Genomic DNA, 21,396 nt, shown 5'->3' with positions numbered 1-21,396 from the left:
TGTAGTACCATCAAAATCCACTATTTTTAACGCCGTTCAGAATGCATCAAACCTAAAACTAGTCATGGTCGAATAATTAAATAATCAAAATTTGGGAATCTCGTAAAATTTTATATCAAAACTATCAACTTTACGTAATATCGAAGAGTTTTCCTGACCAGCTGACTTGTAACCAAGTGGTAGGCCTGCAATACACGGGTCGTACACATCAGCGTTTGGGGAAACCGCTGACGGTGATTCCGTCGAAAGGAAAGGCGATTTGAAACAAGAACCAGAAATATTCATATATCACCACAGCAATGGACTAAAAGTGAGTTATTTAATGTAATATTGCCAAAATGCGTTGTGTAAAGTGACATCTAGTGTGGATTTCATTGCGACGTGGATAATATGAGGAGATAACTCTAAAGACAAAACACCATGTGTGCGTAACTGGTTTCAACATAATGCCAAGGAAACCTACGAATCAATCCCAATCGTTTTTTGATGAATTTGATGCAAGATCGTATCGACATTTAGTGAATAGAGGACAAGACATTCCAGGACACCATGGTCCATCTCAGCCATCACAAACTCAACAATCTCAGTCTTCAAGTTCCGGCAAAAAGCGGAAGAAACAAAAGCAGAAATCCCATAAAAAATCGAAAGAAAAGAGCGAAAGGCATTCTCAGGAAAATTTACGGATACCACTGGAATTGAAAAATAAATCAATTGTAGCGTATGATGACATTAGTTCAGACTCTGACATTTCCAATAATGGACCAGCTTCGCCTGTAAATCGTGTTCATAGTAATAATAGTAGTAGGGATGCATCGAAAAGGTCCATGTCTCCTGGGTCCAACATGAGGGGATATTTACCTGAAAGGAGCCCGAGTATGTCTCCAAATAACATACGTGAACCGTCTAGTCCATCACATCCGCCCATGCGAAGTTCAAGCAGGAAACACCAAAAGAAAAGACCACTGTCGCCACAAGAACTCCAAGTGCCAAAGGACCATCCAAAAAACTATTCTGGTGGCAACAGTGTTCCTACACCAAAGGCATATAATATGCCCCCGAAAGCTTATAATCCACCCAAGGCGTATGCTGATCCACCACGTGCTTATAGTGGATCATTTAATAGAGACCATAGTCCTTTGGAAAGTCCACGAAAACGCTACAGATCTCGTTCACCAAGTCCGGCATATATGGCGAGGAAAAAAAACAGGTAACAATCATTCATCATATTCATGCAATGTGGATAGGTTAACTGTAGCCTGAGGACTTTTGAGTAATCAGGACATAGTCCAAAGGGTTCTGACTATCATTCCACGATTATATTTTTTCTTGCTCGTGGTCGATGTTTAGAATTCCTCACTTTATGAAATTGCCAAATTCAAGCGACCCCATCTAGGGTCGGCATTCAAGCGACCCCATCTAGGGTCGGCATTCAAGCAATGTTTTATTAAGTTTACATCATTGTGATAGTTATAAATCATACATCGATGGAATGATAATTTTGATGAGTCAGAATTTCATGCCATAAAATTTGTTCATATGAGACAACCATTTTTGAAAATTTGAAAAGTAAAAACCATGACGTAGTAAATATCACATCATTAAATGATGTTGCATCCTGACCATTAAAAGAGAAGATAGTTTTGTTTTAAATGATGGGAGAAAATACAACTGATTTATGTTGAGTTCCTGGATATAACAGGACGTCTAAGACTGTTCATTGTGGAGAATGATGTATTTTCTTGCCAAATTCATGAAAAATTTACATAAATTTAAATAAGTTATTACCATGAACATTAATAACTTCAAATTTAGGCCATCAAAATAAAATTTATACACTTCAGGAATTTACGTACATAACATGTACAGGAGACCAATTTTGCAATCAACAAAGTGTTTTGGGTACCGATCTATGAAGATACCTGTTTTTGTTTATTGCCATATGATAAATCATATCTAGAAATATTTTCAAAATAATATATAAAGAATTTTTTTCTTGACTGATTTTATATACACCTGTGGCCAAGTGTAGTTCTGGTGTCCTGTTAAATCCAGTTCAGAGTCGGAGTCCATATTACATCCCAGCCATAATTTGAAAAAAGATCAATTAAGATACACACAAGATGTTAAATGTTATGTCTTGTGCAGTTGTATTACATATAGAGTATGGTCTGTGCATACTGTATATCTTTATCACAATGGGCGCTAAAACCAATCAACCAGGTTGATAAATCTTGGCTAAAATTTGTCCAGTTACTCCACAATATTTCGATAGGTTACAAGCACAAGTCTAGATAGATCCCACATAGTGGCAACTAATGTAAATATGCTATGAAGCAAAGTCATTGGGAGAAATGAGTGGAAATACTTGGTTGACAACATTTTATTGCTTTGACACATATATGATAGTAATGTAACCACATTTACTCATGGTGTGCACAAATGCATACATCAAGTGTTGTGGTACGCAACATACATAGTGTGGGCTCTCGATCCCTCCCACTTGTGAAGGCGGTTGAAATGTGGTTGAAAGACTGGCTAAATACCTGAGCTTTCACCTGTATACTGACACCAGCTCAACAGTGTGGATGGGTGTTGAGGATTTATGAGACATATGACTTGTCTAACTAACATATGCATCTGTACTGCAATAACCAAAATACATTAATTACTGCCTTTGTGTTTCTTTTATTATAGTCATCGTTCTTCGTCCATTGTCCTGTGTCATGCATAAAGTTTTCCTTCAAAACCCTACTCTTCTTTCATACCTTGATGGATTTCAACCAAATTTGGTCTGATGCATCACTTGATTAGAGTAATCATTTGTTAGATTCAGAATTTTGATTCAACCCCTTGGGGTTGAGGACAGGGACCCTTACAGGGAGGTGCTGAAATTAGATTTAAAACCCTGCTCCTCCTTTCAGGAGGGGTTGATTTGAACAGGCTTTGGCCTGATTCCTATGTTAGGGTAGGCAATTATTTCTTGAATTCAGAAATTTGATTCAACCTCTAGGGACTTTCAGGCTACGCCCCAAAGAGAAAATAAGACAATATTTTTTTTTCCAAAACACTATTCCTTTTGAATGCTTGAATGGATTTCAACCAAATTTGGTGTGAAACATCATTGAGAGTGGGGAAACATTACTGAAAATCAGACAGTTGATTTGACCCCTAGGGACTTTGGGGCAGGGCCCCAAAAGGGAAAATAAAACAATATTTTGCTTCAAAATGCTATTCCTTTTTAATGCTTGAATACATTTCAACCAAGTTAAGTTTGAAATATTGAGAGAGGAGAATTATTTCTGAAATGCAGGAGGTCAATTCAACCCCTAGGGACCTGGGGATGGGCAGGACTAAAATGGGAAAGTTAGTCAATAATTTTCTTCAAAATGCTACTCTTTCCAAATGCTTGAATTAATTTCAACCAAATTTGGTTTAAAACATTGAGAATGAAGAATCATATCTTTAATTCAGAAACGTGATTTGTTCCCGAGGGACCTGGGGATGGGCGCAGCTGAAAATGGGAAAGTTAGTCAATATTTTGCTTCAAAATGCTACTCTTTCTTAATGCTTCAATGGATTTCAACCAAATTTAGTCTAAAACATGGACAGTGGGGAATCATTTCTTAAATTCAGAAAGTTGATTTCATCCCTTGTTAATTAGAAGGACAGTGGCCCACTCAGGAATCAAATGTGTTGAAATGCTGAAGCAACTTCCTCTCAATTACTGAAAGGCTCAGAATGCTATTAGGCCTGTAGCCTGCTAGGATTTAGGGCTACCATCTTTGTTAATATGAATGACATTGACCCAATTTCAAGGTCACGGGTGTAAAATGTGTGAAAATTTTTAAATGACTTCTTCTCAATAACCAAAGGGCCAAGGGTACAGATATTGGACCAACTTTCAAGGCAATAGGAGTCAAATATGTTGAAATGCTTAAGCAAATTCTTCTCAATAACTGAAAGATCACGTGTCTTGATATTGGGCCTGTAGCTTGCTTTTTCAACAAGCAATACGTCCAGAGTAATGCTGGGTTTTCCATAAGAGCCGGTCACCGGCCAATTTGACCGGCTACTTTGATCATTTGGCCGTCTACACCAATCCAGTTTTGTAATAATGTTCCATACACGACTACACGTACACGGCAGGCCAGCCTCCTATTTTCACTACACAGCCTACTACTAACAAAATTATGGAAAACCCTGGTAATGGCAATGATGTAGTGCATGTATAAAGAATATGATTTCAAGTTTGCAGAAAATGTCTTGATGAAGCAACATGGTCTTCTATGTAAGCAGTAGTAGATGAGGATTTTAAAATATCTTGATGAGCCAACATGGTCTTCTATGTAAGCAGTAGTAGATGAGGATTTTCTTTTAGGCCTATTTTGCCTCTTTCATATATAGGTCTTTATAGTCAGATGGCCTTTAAAGCCCATGGGTCTCTTGTTGATAGCGACAGGACATATCATTATGACACAATTTACTGTATTTTCAGGATTATAAGCACACCTTTTTTTCTTGTGAGTTGGGCATACAGCTTATATATTGGTGCAGCTTACATGAGGGGAAAAAAAGGATAGGATAAAAAATTTTTAAAGAAGTCAAAGTACACCAGTACAAGATGGTATACTCCTATACCACTCCTATAACATAAGAGGCCTCTGGTAGGCTGTTTTATTGTCCTCCATTATTGTGCTGACTTCAACTACAAAGTGCTTCTGTAAAACCTCAAACATTATTGGAGTAGAGATGGTTCAGGGTTTTTTTAGGAATATCTGCCCTTAACCTGTATGACTGAAATGGATCGTGTACAGGATTATTTGAAGATTAAATTTAAAGTAACATTCTCATGGATTTAATTAATCGTACCTTTTAATATAAATTGCAATAATATCTTCTGGACTTTCTTGGTTACTTTGAAACCATAATGCAAGTTAAGTCAATATGTCATCGAGTTATAGTTCTAATTCTGGAATGATCGCCATTGCTTGTTTACGATATGAATGACTTCGTGTATCTTACAAGAAGAAATAATATGAGACTATAAGAATTTGTTCAGCATGCAAGGGCCTCTGTTAATATTAACAGTACAGACATTGATGGAAAGATTGTTTAGTAAACTGTTAATAATGTCAGACCTTCTATTTGTGCATAGACAATCTGTGAAAGCACCCAAGCTTGGACCTAAAATTGATTTTTTAAAAAAAATAATTAACACAGACCTGGTAATACGATCATGATGATAAAATTACAATTTTCAGTATTATTAAGCAATTTACTTGATTGTTTTTGCATGTTTATACAAAGCAAAAAGACATAACATGGTAGTTCGTTTGATATGAGGACAATTACAAAGCAAATGGCAACTATTCAGGCTTTGCCTATTAAGAACATGAAATAAAACTAAATGTTAGAAAATTAGAGAAGTATGATTTATCTGTATAAATAGCTGTCTAATGGAGGACAGGTACAGATGTTTTCGTCATGTGCATTTCACAGAAAGTGAATCAAATGAACAAATGTTAAAAGTTCTTGAAACAGAAGGATAAATGACTCCAGAATCAGTGAGTCTGTTTCTGAATATGCTTCCAGAATATACATGAGCATATGTATCAGCAGTCCATAACAAATCGGTTGACTTTGAGCTTCACTTCCTTTCCTCCTTCTGTGGGCCTAGGTGCTACCTTGCTGACATGAGGATAAATTGGGTACTTTGATGTTAAATTTCTTTGCAGGCTAGTGGATGCTGATATTTGTGCATGTGTCTGTTTTGATGATCGTTCAATGTTTTGTATGAGAAGGAAAAGTTCAAGGGTTGTTTCGAACTTGGCGTTATAGGATTGGGCGTACTGTGTAGTGACTGACATGCTGAAACAGTTGTGGGCAAGTTCTTATCAGATGCTGTGACATTCAATGTCATGTACTGGAAGTTAACGTCATAATCAATATTTCTTCTGCAAATTCAATTGATCAAATGTCCTCATAGTCTACAGTAAGTACTTTGTATATATATCAATATTGGTATATAGGTAGCAGTAAACTTGAATGAGCACTTTTTACAACATTCAGTCTGTAACCATACATGGCAACTTTGCCTTAATTAGGATTGAATTTTAGTTCTAGTGCACATTGTAAGTTTGGCATGAAAATGCTTTTGTTTCAGTCATACACACAAAATGTATACACTTTTCTCTGGAGCATTTGTTGCCGTTGGTGGTTACAAACAGTAGTTTCAATTATGTCACATACTAAATATACAGCAAATCTTTGTGTCTCTAATTAGTTAAAACAACACAAGTCAAACAATGTATTTTAAATTGATAATTAGCTTGTGATTTTTTATTAGCTACATCATCTGAAAAATAAACAAGTCTTCGTCAAAATCTGACTGGTTGCTGGTACAACACATACTAGTGGTATGATAATAGGTTGAGTTACTCTATCTTATGATAGCTTTGCTCTTGATAGCAATAGGTTTATAGCATATTTTCAAGTCGATAATAGTTTGCTTAAGTATCGATTATCAACAATAGTTTTATAACTAAACAAAAATGTTGCTTCAAAGCAAGATTGTTTACTGAGATAATGCCATTTGGCTGCAAGCATTTGTTTATTTATGAAAGTGTCTTTGGGACTTCAATCAGGGTAGTGCTAAATACAAGAACAAGCACTATCACAGATTTAGAATCTTTACAGAATTTTCAGCACAAGTTGTTACATTGAAGAGAATTTATATTGTTTCCAATATTATATATTAAAATTTACAAACCTAAGTAGAGGAGGTACTAACCTCTTTAACTCTGAGTCCATGTTTTAGACCAATCCTTGAAATGACCTATTTCGATAAACAGCATGAGGGAACATAGCATTTTAAGTCTAGTCTGTTACATATTGGCTACATTCTAGGTAATACAGGCTAACAGGATACAATAAGTATTGCATATACAGGGCTCTCACACCCCATTTTGGGACTGGGGCCCGGGGCCCTTAGAATTGGGGAAAATAATGGTGTTTTCATTAGAATTGGGAAAACTTCGGGTCTACATTTTGAAAAAAAGATACTATTTTGCATTGGGTATTTGGCCCCAAATCTGGCAGATTGAGAGCCCTGATATAGTAATTTGCGATACTATTACTACTATAAAATATTAATTTTACTATTGCACTACTATCGTGGTAGCTGGTTTGACCTCAATAGTCAACCCTAACAATAACTATATCCTGTTAGCCTGTATTACCTAGAATGTAGCCAATATGTAACAGACTGGTCATCACTACTCTGTCCAGCTGTAAACTTTCACACTTGTCATGTAATAATCCCTTATACTTGATTCGCTGACATTGGATGATATTGTTGACACACCCAGGTTGAAACATGAGCCACACTTATCCCCTTTACCCAGGTGACACTCTACACCCAAGGGCAATTTGAGTGCCACAACACTTTAAACATATTTCATTCTTGTTTTATTTTGGCAATAAATAGCACTCTATCAAATATATTTAATAGTTTAATTCTTGCTTTAATCCTAAAAAATCAAAAGTAGAATAGGAGTCTGCCATTTGGTTGTCAGTGTAAACAACCTGGCCAGGGGTCGACATAAACTTTTTTCTGTACTTGTAAAGTTACAAATAAATCCACTTGTCGGAAAGAAGAAGTTATTTGTCCCAATTGATAACTTTTAAGTTTAAATTGTGTGTTTTAGATATGTTTGACAATTATTGAACACAATAAGTAATCACAACAATACACTGCAGTAAATTACAGGTATTTATCAGTGAACATTGAGTTTGGCTCCTCTGCTAAAGTTTTGTAAAGTCTACATATACCAGAATACATCACACTTGATAAGCTGCCATCGCTAACGCTGGAATAGGGGCAGAAAGTATCAGCCTCTGTCACCACCGTATCTCCATCTTCATCTGTTTGTTTCATCTTCATAATACAGTCCTTTAAATTCACTTTTCCAAGAACCTTGGAATTTCTTCAACTGTTTTTTTCTGCATGTAACAATTTTGGTCATATTTTTTCAAATTTTCATTTTTCCATTTTCAATGCAAATATTCTGTAGCATAATTTCTAGAGATATGGTGTTTGTTTGAGGTCATAATATTACAAGAGTGTTTGCTGATGTTCTGATGAGGGCTAGTCTGAATCAAACAAAGAACACATGATTGAGAGATGAATTACCATGATTCTCATGCTTTTAAACTTCAAACTGAAAAGCGACATTTTGTTTTAAAATTCTATAAATAAGACCTAACTTAGTAATCATTACAACAATGGCGGTGGTGAACATCCTACAATGTCGCATTATCTTTGATTAAATATCATGACTTGTAAGTAAGCAATTAGATTCTAATCTGTGTCCATGTTTAATTTACCTTGTAACACAGAGCCAATAATAGCAGACCATCATAATCCCATTGTCAGGTAGCACAGCCATTCTTTGTTGAAATTTGTGAAATTTTGTTCCGATGTGAAAATACCTGTACTAGAATACAGATAAATGTTCTGTTCGACTGTATATATCACTAATGTGAAAATGCTGTTTATTTACACTGTGAAGCACACCATTTTTTTGTTTCACTTTTTTTGCAGTCTAAGATTTTGTGTTGGGTAAAAATCTCCTATCTTTACACATAGTAAAGACAGCAGCCATATTGCCTGCATGAGCAGGAAGTTAAGCTCTAGTGAGATTTTAATGTAAAATTTAGGATATAGTATCAAACTTAAAAAAAGAAATAAGTGGACTTGGGCTCATTTGCGACAAAAATGTACAGAAGCTTATATATAGTCACAAAAGGTTTATTAGATTTTAAGTTAGATTTGATCTCAATGATATGACTATGATGTTACTAGGTAATATTGAAAATTAAACCTTGTACACCATGTGAGTCACACAGACCCATTGGGCCTTTTGTTTTTTCATGTTAGAACAGTTTATCTGAATTGTTGTAAGCATCTTATATTTTATTTTTGAGATAAGCTTGGCTAATAATTACAATGCTAACCCTAGTCATGGTCAATTGACCACTTGATACTATCATGTTCATTGTTCAATCTACAATTCATTTTTGTCCTTTTTAAACTTTCTTGTTAATAACAACCAGTCCTATGTAAAATTCAAGTACCAGGTATGTCCAGAAATTCTAGGAGTACAGGACAAGCATGTAGATTTATCATTCCAAATCAACAGGCATAAACTTTGCTTTATACACTGAATGTTTTGGTATAGATTATTCATAATGAATAATTTGAATGTACCATTTTGCATGTGCATTGATAAAAATGATTTCTTCTCACCAAAAGCTTAGGTGACATAATATTTGACTAGTAGCATGCTAGGACAAAGACTGGCAAGGTCAAAATGTGATACTATGACTTTTTAAGATTTTGAGTAACCAAATGCCTATAGTCATGTTAAATTACCAGGAGTTTGGTTCATCATATCAGAACATCACCCCACGAAGATCTATATATATCCTTGGGGGTCATCAGTCAAATTTTAAGGTCAAAGGTCACCTGTGACAATTTCTCAAATAAAACCCCTTACAATTGTGTACTACATATCTCATGATTCTCTGGACAGTTTTACTTCATATTCACTCCTGAGCATTACAGCAGAGATGAATCTACACAAAAGTCTCAAGTTTTGTATCAATTGGAACCTTTTTGAAATGAATAACATTGACATTGCCTCAGTTGTATGGTTAAACTCTTCAAAAAGACGATGGTAAAAAATTAGGTTCAGGTTAACTATGTATACCTGGTTCACTTACAACTTTGAAAGTAACACAAGTGGTTCTGATCTCTTAGCAACTCAATTATTATGTGTGATGATTATCTAAATTAAAGATTCTATTAATTGGAACTAATCACTGTTGCTTGTGTAACCCATGTGCAAGACCGGCTAAATTAATGTTACAACTCCAACCATCATATTGACGATAAAGTTGAACCTCATTACATTTATGTATTTATATATTTCCTCAGTAAATAGAGTTCTTACACTTACATATTTGTTATTAATGTTAGCGGTGGGGAGTAGTCAAATTTGCAAGAGTGATAATCAAAGCTTCATGAATATTACTAATTGATAATGGATTATCACTGTATTAAACCCATAACTTAAATGGTGTTATCAATCAAAAATGACAAAATTGTGGCTATGAATTGGTATTTAGAGCCACATGTTTGTCAGCTTTATTACCTTCCCTCAAGAAGCTGAAAAATTCTTTTTAAGTTATCTTGTTAAAAGATTATTAAGTTGTCTTGCAAGCCTTTTGCTTGATAACATAATAATCTTTGAGTTGAAATCCCATATATCATTTCAGCTCTGAGGGGAGAGAGATTCTATTGATCCTGACCATTACAATATTTGTGAAAAATTGTTTCAAGTGAAATGGTTTCATGGTCGATTTAGATTTATGAACATTTGCATTTTGTGTTGTATCATGGTCATTAAAGTATTCTTATTTACTTTCAGTGCTCACTACAAAGACAAATACTCCAGACATGAAAAATATAAAAATAGGTCAAAATCAAGATCACCAAGTCCTCGAAGTCGATCTCGGAGGGATCAGTCTCGATCACGAAATCGACACTCTCGTTCAAGACATTCTCGTTCACCTGTTGAGCATAGTCCTCCAAGAGGACATTCCTATTCTTCTAGCAATAAAATAAGTCATTCCACTGTTAAATATGCCACAAGTCTTGCAGCTGAGCTCAGCAAGCATCGGCGTGCACGTGAAGCAAAAGAAGCGGCTGCTCTGGCAGCCAAGGGTAGAGAACCAAGAGAGCCACGGGAATCAAAAGAAAGGACTTTGTATCGTGATTCTCCATTAGATGGAAAAGACAATATCATTATCACAAAAGTGGAAAGTGGTCAGCGTAGTGTGAAACAAGATTATAGGCAGCAAGATTATCTAAAGAAGCAGCATGCTATGAAAGCATCACCAACTCCTCCACCTCCCCCACCAGGCTTACCTCCTCAAAGAAAAAACAGAGTAATAGCACAAATGGAGGACAAGATTGTTGTGAAAGTTGATAATGCCAAAAGGGAAATCATTGACCTTGATAATTTAAATGATCATCATGACCATGATCACAATCATGATCATGGATTTAATCGTGATGATCGTCGTGGACATGGTCCTGAGCGGGACCATCGAGGAGAGGTGCTAGATAGGCGTGGTGACATTTCAGATCGTAGAGGTGATGTATCTGATCGTCGCGGTGAAATACACGATCATCATGGTGATGTACCTGATCGTCGTGGTGAGGTACCGGACCATAGAGGTGAAGTGCCTGAACGTCGCGGAGAAGGACGTGAAAGTCGAGATTCTAGTTATGATAGGCAGATTATCAATCAGTACAGTGGCAGAGGTGACAGACGCAGTGCAATAGACTTTCCTACTTTACCTCGCCTTCCTCTACCTCAGGTGTCCCCAGAAGAGGAGTATGACAGTGATAGCCCATACAGGTCAGTTTACAGCTATTATATATATCAATATACTTGTTAAAAAATCTTTCTGGTTGTTGTATCCTATCTTATGCAATGTATATGTTGCTTGTAATTGCCCAATTTTGAATATGAACACATTTTGTGATAGTGAATAGTAACTGAAATTGGATCGTACACTATTTATATACAGAGTTATGGCCTTTTGTTCATTGCTTGTATATATGAAACTTTTGGTAATTTTGATGGTTAATGCTAAAAACGATGTCCCACAAACAATTCTTTTATTGTAACTGTAATGATGTTCTATTAATATTTGATTGTGATTGAAATTCTTAAATTATTGTAATGAAAATATTGGTTTGTGCTTTATGCATATTAGTATATCAAATAGAGTTAAGGTGCACAGTGAGGATTTTATCATATTTTGTATACTCAGTTTTGTCAGTCATGTCATTGTTAACTGACATGGTGTATGGTGGGGAAATCTGTGAGTGCAGATTTGAAAATTTAGCTTGCTGTTGTAGTGATAATGCACCAACCAGCTTGCCAAAGGAGGAGGTTTACCCACGACAGAGGCGAATCACCGACCTTCCAATGCCCCCTATGATGGATGAACCAGAGATGGACTATGAAGTAGACCATGAACCAGAACCTGAGATTAAACGCGAAACATCAAGCTCTGGCAAGTTCAAGCGCCCAAAGTAAGTGTACAAGGGCAACTTTGATTTCTAGCTCACAAGCTTGTCCTGTCTGTAAACTGTTATACGCATGGTAATTTGCAAATATGATGAAAAACATTCTGGTGCCAATCTTTTGCAGGTTTAATGATTTCAAAATTTGATAGATTTTTTGGCTTTAAAATATGCTGAAACATGTGTATAATGCTTTTAAACACAGGTTTTCAGTGGTCCTTCATGTGCAAAGTGAGTTTTTATTTGACCACCAGACATGATAAGGCCAACTTTGATTTTAGGTAAAAAATTTACCGTCTCCGATAAACATGGAAATCTTGTTTGGTTTAATCAATGCCTGTATGAAGGAAGACTTAACTTTGTGTCTCCGATTTTACCCATTTCACTCCTTTGCAATTACATAAGGTGATACTAAAATGATGGAATCTTGTTAGTTGTTGAAGTTGAAATATCACATTGGTTTTTTCTCGTTTTCATTTTCAGACTATGTCTACAAAGAAGAAATGATGAGCGATCAAAGGGTGACTGGGGAGAGCGTTGTGTGGACCTGTTTAAAACCATAGAGATCATCGGGGAAGGCACATATGGTCTAGTGTACAAGGCCAAGGACACTTTCACTGGTGAGTTGTTAAAGGAATCCTCCACATTTCATTCAGAATTTTTCCATAGATTCTAATCAAAGCTTAAATTCAGAAAAATGAATGAAATGAGGTTTTAGCTAAAAGATTTTCAAGTTTATTGTGATCTGTGTTACTTTCTTGAGGAAAAAAATAGTGAAGCATTTAATGTTTTGAGTTTGTATAGCATTTCCTTTGTATTGATGTTTTTAGTTATCAATTTTTTCTGGCCAGGGATCTCCGAAATTTCGTGTAAAAAATAAACACTGAAAATAAAAAGTCCTAAACTTTGTTGATAATTTTTTAGAGTCACTTGCACATTGCTGGAGTTAGAAATCCAAATATAATACCAAAGCTGAATTCTTCAGGCTTTCCTGACTTGATAGTGTAAACTTGTGAAAATGGTTTAGAATTGGCTGTTAGTGACATAATACTGGCATCCCACTTTCTTATCTCTGTAAGGAAGACTATAGCAAGACCTCCAAAGAATTGCCATATAAATACTTGACATTAAGATTTGAAACAAATAACAGAACCAGAAGATTGGTGTTTGTGCATTAGATATTTGGATAAAAGGAAATTTTTGTTCTTAGTCTCTTAATTTGTTTTACATGTTGTGTTATCTTTTAAAAGATTTGGAGGCTAACTTAATGGTTTTGCATTTCAGATGAACTAGTGGCTCTGAAGAAGGTACGTCTGGAGAATGAGAAGGAAGGTTTCCCCATAACTGCAGTCCGGGAAATCAAGATCCTGCGACAGCTGAACCATCCAAATATTGTGAATTTGAAGGAAATTGTCACTGATAAGCAGGATGCTCTAGACTTCAAAAAAGATAAAGGTTAGTTCCTTCCTTGTGATAACTCATTGCAGAGATGTCGGCACCAGCTAGTTGAAAAAGTATGGATCACAGAGGAAGATTGTGTGGGATATGAAGATATTCAGTGTTTTTCCAGAACATTTGCAGTTGATGATAAAGAGTAAAGCACAAGGTTCTTGAGGGTTGATCAGTGAATTAGAGTATACTAAATTAATGATAGTGTTATAAAGATTTTAGTTTTGTAACTACCATGACCTGAAATCATTAAAAGATTTCAGTTTTGTAACTACCGTGACCTGAAATCATAAAAAGATTTTAGTTTTGTAACTACCGTGACCTGAAATCATAAAAAGATTTTAGTTTTGTAACTGAAAGCAGAGTTTTAAGTTTTAAACTAAGAACCTTCATCAAGGCTGTAATAGATGGATAGTTTGGGAGATATGGTTTAGATGACCTAATCTGAAAAAAACACTTGACCCTTTGAAGTTATAATTGACTGTATTTAGTATGATTATCTAACAATTTCTCTCCTCGGTACATTCTAGAAGCAAATATGTCAACAAAAAAAACCGATGAACAGAGGTTTAATGTGTTGCTTTTTCACTACTTTCAAAACAAACTTTATCTTGTAGTTTGTTCTTTCTCTAGATTAAGTTTCCTTTCATCAACATCAGTGAGATAACTTTGTGTTTTTTAGACATTAATACAGAAGCACACATCATGAAACTTTGCAAATATGTCTGAAGGTTTACAGTGTTTGTTCTTTCTCTAGATTAAGTTTCCTTTCATCAACATCAGTGAGATAACTTTGTGTTTTTTAAATGTGACTGTCACATTTCCAGTTAAAGCTTGGTTTCAGATCTGTGGTCATGAAAAGGCCTACTTGTAAAGACGCTGACCCCGCTTTATGCCCAAGTAATGTTATTGGTTGTATTGAATGGTCAGCTAAAGTAACTATTTCTCTATTTCACACCACTGTTTCTCTGAGAATGAAACAATTGGTTCGGATAGAGGAAACAATATAAGACATCTGTTCACAAATGTGTCCAGGTAAAGATGTCAATAACAGTTCCCTGTGAAATATACCAGGAGTCTATTCTTTTAATGGAAATATCAAAATTGATACAGTTTTAATCTGTATCACATGTGATTTGAGTCCCTTGACTTGTATTTCCATAGAATTTAAGGGTCCAAGGGGTAACCCTGAAAATGATAGTAATGTTGTCTTTTCTCTTGATTCATAAATCATTGCTTAAGTTCCTAATTAAGGCCTCAAATTCACTCAAAATATAAGGGAAGTTTACATACAAGAATAGTAATTTACATCTGTGACAGTGAGTTGATAACTGCAATTTTTCAAACATTTACACATGATAAAGCATTGACAAATAATGGTGTGGAAATTAAGATCTGAAAAAAAAAAGTTATGTTTATATATAAAGTCTTGGGACAATTTAAAGACCCCTGTGTTTCTATTTACATTGGAGTGTATGTAGCAGCTTTGATTTACAAATGACTGACTGAGTTTTAACCATGACTAGATTTAGATAGGACAGGAGGCTTTGATTCGTTATATCAGAAATGTTGTTGAATCTGGCGCTATATCCTTTAGGTTAAGATAAATAGGGCCGGAGGTAGGACACAGGAATATCCTCTACATATTACAGAAATGTTGGTGTGGTGTAGTTGGCTGACCCCGCTTTATGCCCAAGTAATGTTATTGGGTGTATTGAATGGTCAGCTATAAAAATTGGTCTCTGTTTCACACCACTGTTTCTCTGAGAAATGATACAAATGGTTCGGATGGAGACTACATTATTAACAAGTAAGCAAATTTATTGTTTGTTGCTTCTGTAAACATATATTTTTGATGCCTATTTCTATTTTGATTTAATCGTTCATGCATTTATATTTTACAGGTGCTTTCTATCTTGTGTTCGAGTATATGGACCATGACCTAATGGGGTTGCTGGAATCCGGCATGTGTAATTTCAAAGAAGAACATATCGCGTCGTTTATGAAGCAGTTGTTGGACGGTTTGAAATATTGTCATAACAAGAACTTTTTACATAGAGATATTAAGTGTTCAAACATTCTACTCAATAACAGGTGAGTTGTCATGTGTAGTTACTAATTCATACTGAAAGGTTTGTGATGAAGAATATGAAATGCATGGAACTTGTGAGAAACATTGCCATACTGGTTGAAATGTATTGTGGTTCCCAATCAAAGATTTGATATAACAGAGAAGTATTTGTAAGACAAGTGCTTAAGTGTTGTGGTAAAATAATTGTGTGTTGCATGTAAGATATGGGACCAATAGGCAGAGCCAAACAGAGAGTAATATACTTGTTCATCTACAACTAACTACTTCTATACGAGTGAAGGAATCTTGACATTTTTACGAGACATAACGTATAGGTCAGTATTGATATTTTAATCCTCTGGGAATCAATAGACATAGAAGTGATAATGGCCCAATGGGCATTTTGCCTTAAAAATGCACAGTGGTGTTTTGATGTTAAAAACTGGGTTGTATTGTCACTTGTATATGTAGTTAAATCATTGCCTGATTTTACAGAGGCCAGATTAAACTGGCTGACTGGGGATTAGCACGCTTGTACCATGCAGATGACAAAGACAGGCTGTACACAAACAAAGTGATTACACTTTGGTACAGGCCGCCAGAACTCCTCCTTGGCGAGGAGAGATATGGGCCTGCAATTGATGTGTGGAGTATAGGGTATGTATTTTAACTGATTTTTTTCAAGTATTAAAAAATCATGACATTTTGGCCCATATTCAAGCATCAGAAATAATATACAGTATGTATTAAATAGACATGAGCCATTTATAATTCAAGTTGCCTTTTCTGTTTTCCATGGCAGTATGTACCCTCTAAAATTAAGTTCCTTTGACCTTCACCCCAAGGTTAAAGGTGAAATTTAAGTATGCAATTTTCATTGAAATGTTTCCCAACCTATAACTTTAGAAGCTAAGATATTGTGCTGAAACTTGAAATATACATAAATAACAATGATGCTATAATTCTATGTATTCTAACCATTCTTCTGTTGAATGATTGCAGATGTATTCTAGGAGAACTGTTCACAAGGAAACCTATATTCCAAGCTCAGACTGAGCAAAACCAGCTTGAGCTAATTAGCAAGACGTGTGGTTCTCCATGTCCGGCGGTGTGGCCGGAGGTTATCAAACTGCCACTCTTTCACACATTCAAACCCAAAAAGCAATATCGCCGACGACTGAGGGAGGAATTTTCATTGTAAGCTTTTTGATACTTATGAATAGTGTCTTGCTTTATAAATCAATTCTGACTTCAGTACAAATTCATCCAAGTTTAATTGTTGAAATAATTGCATTAAACTGGTAAATTTTTTGTTGTCATTTGTAAAGCCAGAAAGATAAGTAATATAGAATACATGGACACGTTTGCATAGGTTCATTTACACCCAGTGTTAGATTCACATTGAATCAATATTATATACTTAAATCTTTCCCTTATCTTTCATTCTTTGCAAATTTTAGCCAGAGAACAAAGAGATGAATAATAAAACTGCTGTATGCAACTCACAGTTTTCTTCTTGTACACTTTCATTCTAAACATGGCCTATTCTATACTACAGCCTGCCTAAGCATGCTCTTGACTTAATGGACCAGATGTTGGAGCTGGATCCTGGCAGGAGAGTGACAGCCGAGCAAGCCTTGGTGTGTCCTTGGCTCAGGGATATAGAATGTCACAAAATCACTCCACCTGAGTAAGTATAGTTTGACATTTTATTTGACTCCATTTTTGTTTGATTTACAAGATCAAAGATCAAAGAGACACTTCAATAAAAGTTTGATGACATTGTTTAGAATCGGAGATTAAGAATTGCCTTTATTGTCTATTACCTAGACTACCATAAAAGTGGCTGTAAATGTTTTGAAAAATCATGAAGACCCATTTGAGAATAATGATTATAGCTTTCTTTGCTATTCTTTTTGTCACTATATTCATTTCAAGGTCTCATTTTTCATAACATAGTTGTACAAGCTAGTTCAATTTGTTGTGATATATTTGTTGTTTTAGCTTACCCAAGGACCAAGATTGCCATGAAATGTGGTGCAAAAATAGAAAGAAAAGCATAAAAGAAGCAAAGCTCAAGGAATTGGAGACTGGATCAAAAAATATCACCCCTCAGAAGTCTAGTGTGAGTAACTACAAATCAGGATCATCTTCAGGGAAAGTACACATAGATACATCTAAATCATCGTCAGCAGATAGTGTAGTACCAACCAAAGCTGTAACCAAGAGTTCTAACAGTGCCAGTTCTTCTCAGTCAGTTGTGTCGCATATGACTGGACATTCATCTTCATCAGCATCATCTTCATCTTCAGCCAGAAAGAATGTGGTTCCAATCCCTGGAATTGACCAATCTATGGACAAGGCTTCTAAGGATGGTGACAGTAAGTTGGACATTCATGGAAGTCATCACAAAGGACAAAGCCATGATGGTGATGATGTTGAGGGAAGAGGTAGTAGCTCTATCCCTGCAGTTGATCCACAGAACCAACTCACAAAAATGGTGTCTATGCTGCAGCAAGGCCTGTCTGTGGACACGGTGGCCAAAAACATGAATATGAAGCTTGATGAGCAGACCATGCAGCTGATGGACAACCTTGGTAAACAGCTGATGTTGGCTGCAAGCATGGCTAAGCATGTCACCAAGGACTCGTCAGAGGAGGTTACTGAAGAGGTCAAAGCCACAGATACCTTACCAGGGCTTGGTCTGAGTGGAGATGACCAGACATCTCAAACATACACTGATCCAGCCATAGGTGGGAGCTACCCAGACTACCACCAGGCAGGGGATGGCCAGTCCATGGACAACTATAGATATCCCATGGAGAGTGTACAGGACCCTTACCCTGCTGCAGCTTATGGAGTCCCAGCTGAACCTGCTGCTACAGGAGACCAGGAGGGAAATAGCAGTAATGCTGGTGTAAAAGCAGCCCTTGCACAACTTCTGTCCCAGCAGGGTATCAGGGTAGCTGTTGGGGGCAGTGAACTTGGCAATAGAGGGGTAGACCCCTATACTTCTCAGTCAGAGGGATACTACCATTCCGACTCGAGTGATCAGAACTATGGAGTCAGAAATTTTCCAATCAGCAGCACTGATTCAACTGTGTCCTCTCAGCTGATGACTGAGCAGGGATTAATTGACTCATACAGGCAACAGGGGTCAAAGATCAGATCACCTACTACTCCTAACTTTCCATCTACAACTTCAACAGGAATGCAGAAACAATATAGTGGCTATGGGTCTGACGATTCTCGCAGCAGCAATGATGCATACAGTCAGGGAGGATACCCAATAATGGGCCAGTCCTCTATATCAGGGCCAACATCAGCAAGTGCTGCATTTGGAACGCTCAAAGGTCAAAGTCAAAGCCAGGCAAACACAGGGGTGACCCAGTCTTCTGGACCTAAGCCTTTGATGTCACTTGGCATTTCTGGCTATGGTGATGGGAGACAACAAGGTGGTGTACCTAGGAGTATACTCAAGAATAAACCAGCAACAACTCCATCACTGCTTGGTCAAGGGCCTGGTATCCCAGGAGGATCCAACTCCGGAGGACACAGAATGAATCCTGGGGGCCAAAGGGGCACATTCCCACCTGGTAGAGGAAACTGGTAAACTGATGTAAAGTTATTTTTGTTTTAATGGTGTTCTTTTTGTTGGTAGATGTAGTAAAGCAGTTGTTAAAGGTTGAAGATTTTTCAAATAACAAACAACACTTGCAGAATTATTATTCAAGAAAATTATATTAGTATGTCTGTATATCAGATTTAAAAATACTTCTAAGATGTTAAAATGAAGAATATTTATCCATCTTGCATAGTAAGTGCTTTGATCACAAGACACTTTTAGATATTTTAGTTCCTGCTTTACAAAAGAAATATTTTAGGCATCAAATGTCAAAGGTTCATGTGAAATTTTTATTTAAGTGTAGTAGGATTTCTGTACTGTATATATACTTTTGTAGTAACTTTTACAGCTTTTTCTTTGCAGTCATGTCATGACAAATTATCAGTTTATAGTAAATTTGTTTCATTTGTCATTTGCAGTTGGCTGTTTTAGACTTTTTTTCTTTCGATCAATTACTAATCTGCAGATCCATTTATTTAAAATACTATAATTATTGCTAAAAGTCATAAACTTGATCATTACAATTATGCAATTCATTGGATTCTTAAATACTGTGAGATGCCATCATTATCAAAGTTCTAAAACTTAAATATGCTAATTATTAATATTTGATTGGTTTGTTTTGTATGTCTTCTATAGAATTGTAAATATAACCTGCTGTATATGTAATAATAATTTTCATCCTCGGATCTATGGTTTGGCGGAGTCACGGAAGACTCATTTTGGGCAGTAGACATGTGTCTGCAGCTTCACCAACCTTGGAAAGCTATTCTTTCCATCAGCAAAGAAATCACTTGATGTGATGAACATGGTTGAGACTGGAACACTTCCGTTATTAGCAGTTTGAGAATGATATTTTCCTCGAATTGTATGTTTCTGTTTGCTGGACATTCTGAAGTACTTGACTCATCTAAAGATGCAAAACTGGGGGAAAACATTCTGGAAGAGTTCATGGTTGCAGTAAAGACTATTTCACAGAAGTTAACAGTGGTTTCCCAAGTCTGTCAACATTTATATTTTATTATTGAATATCAGGACTTCTGAACATTAAGGGAAGCAAATCTTGATAATGTGTATAAATGATAGTGATTAATTATAGTGTACATCTGGTTTTGTTAAAAACTACGGAAATATATGGAAACATTGTATAATGTATCCCACTTGCTTGGATTGTTAAATACATAGTGGTATCATATTATCTTGAAAATAACTTATGATCCTTCACAGAAATATTGAAAGTTAATGTTATACATTGAAAATAGCACATCATATTTTCCAGAACATGTACATGTATCAGATCTTTTGCAAAAGTCTTGTAAATTGATTGACCAGAGGGTCAATTTTCATTAACATGTAGGACAAGCTTGAAAGAGAGATATTTGTTTTATTTTTCAGCCTTAGTTTTCACAATATACATAATTCACATGTCACTTGATCATGCAATATGTTAATTTCTAAGTGTTCATACCAAAAAGAAAAAAATATTGAGAACATATGTAGTGTTTAGGCAGGTCAATAACAATGTGATGGACAGGCATTAAGATAATTTTGATGATTTATTCGTCAGAGATGAAATTTCTTTCTTAGTGATTTTTTTTCTGAAATGGTTTATTTTAATGTCGGCTGTAAAAATAGCAGGAAAAAAAATCCTAGCACTGTTTTGTAGGTTTATTCAAGTTTTCAGATTGTTTCTTATAAACAGGTTAATTCAACAAATGCATGTTTCAGGTGCAACATGTAGTTCCCTTGGACTGCAAATCTTTGATATGAATAATTTTTGTGGATATGGTGAATAAATGCTTTCCCTTCAACTTGCCTTGTGTTTTCTTTGTTCTCAAGCCATATTCAACTTAATGTGTCATGCTCAATTTTTAATTAAAAGTATGAAAATAAGAATCAAATTATTTAACAGTTTGTCTTTCATACAAATATTCTATATTTGATGAACTATTTCATTCTGAAGTCAAGGAAGGGAGATGGAAATCAAAACATATTTAAGATGAATATGGCAAAAGTTATTGACATCAGAATATATACTTCAGAACAGTTTACAAAACTTGAACAATGCATACATTACTGTTTCTCTGTTCA

The 21,396-nt window shown here is 35.7% G+C and overlaps 1 protein-coding gene across 1 annotated transcript; it reads left to right on the top strand.

Annotated features, from left to right (window-relative positions):
* The first annotated feature begins 3 nt into the window (after positions 1–3).
* LOC132545435 (cyclin-dependent kinase 12-like) lies at positions 4–21,116 on the top strand. The gene is made up of 10 exons (XM_060209120.1): positions 4–1,207; positions 10,491–11,486; positions 11,993–12,169; positions 12,644–12,780; positions 13,445–13,615; positions 15,514–15,703; positions 16,176–16,337; positions 16,683–16,877; positions 17,239–17,370; positions 17,685–21,116. The coding sequence occupies exons 1-10, from the start codon at positions 447–449 to the stop codon at positions 19,291–19,293; spliced, it is 4,530 nt and encodes a 1,509-aa protein (XP_060065103.1). The 5' UTR covers positions 4–446; the 3' UTR covers positions 19,294–21,116.
* Positions 21,117–21,396: the final 280 nt, after the last annotated feature.

Source organism: Ylistrum balloti, unplaced genomic scaffold (assembly GCF_031769215.1).
Source record: "Ylistrum balloti isolate Yb309-2 unplaced genomic scaffold, AGI_CSIRO_Ybal_v1 Utg369848, whole genome shotgun sequence".
Classification (NCBI taxonomy): domain Eukaryota; kingdom Metazoa; phylum Mollusca; class Bivalvia; order Pectinida; family Pectinidae; genus Ylistrum; species Ylistrum balloti.
This window is presented reverse-complemented; position numbering and strand designations above follow the sequence as displayed.

Coding starts and splice junctions, on each gene's coding strand:
- LOC132545435 (XM_060209120.1), top strand. CDS start 447: ATGCCAAGGAAACCTACGAATCAATCCCAATCGTTTTTTGATGAATTT. Junction 13,616..15,513: donor AGACTTCAAAAAAGATAAAG/GTTAGTTCCTTC, acceptor TATATTTTACAG/GTGCTTTCTATCTTGTGTTC. Junction 16,878..17,238: donor CTGAGGGAGGAATTTTCATT/GTAAGCTTTTTG, acceptor TCTATACTACAG/CCTGCCTAAGCATGCTCTTG.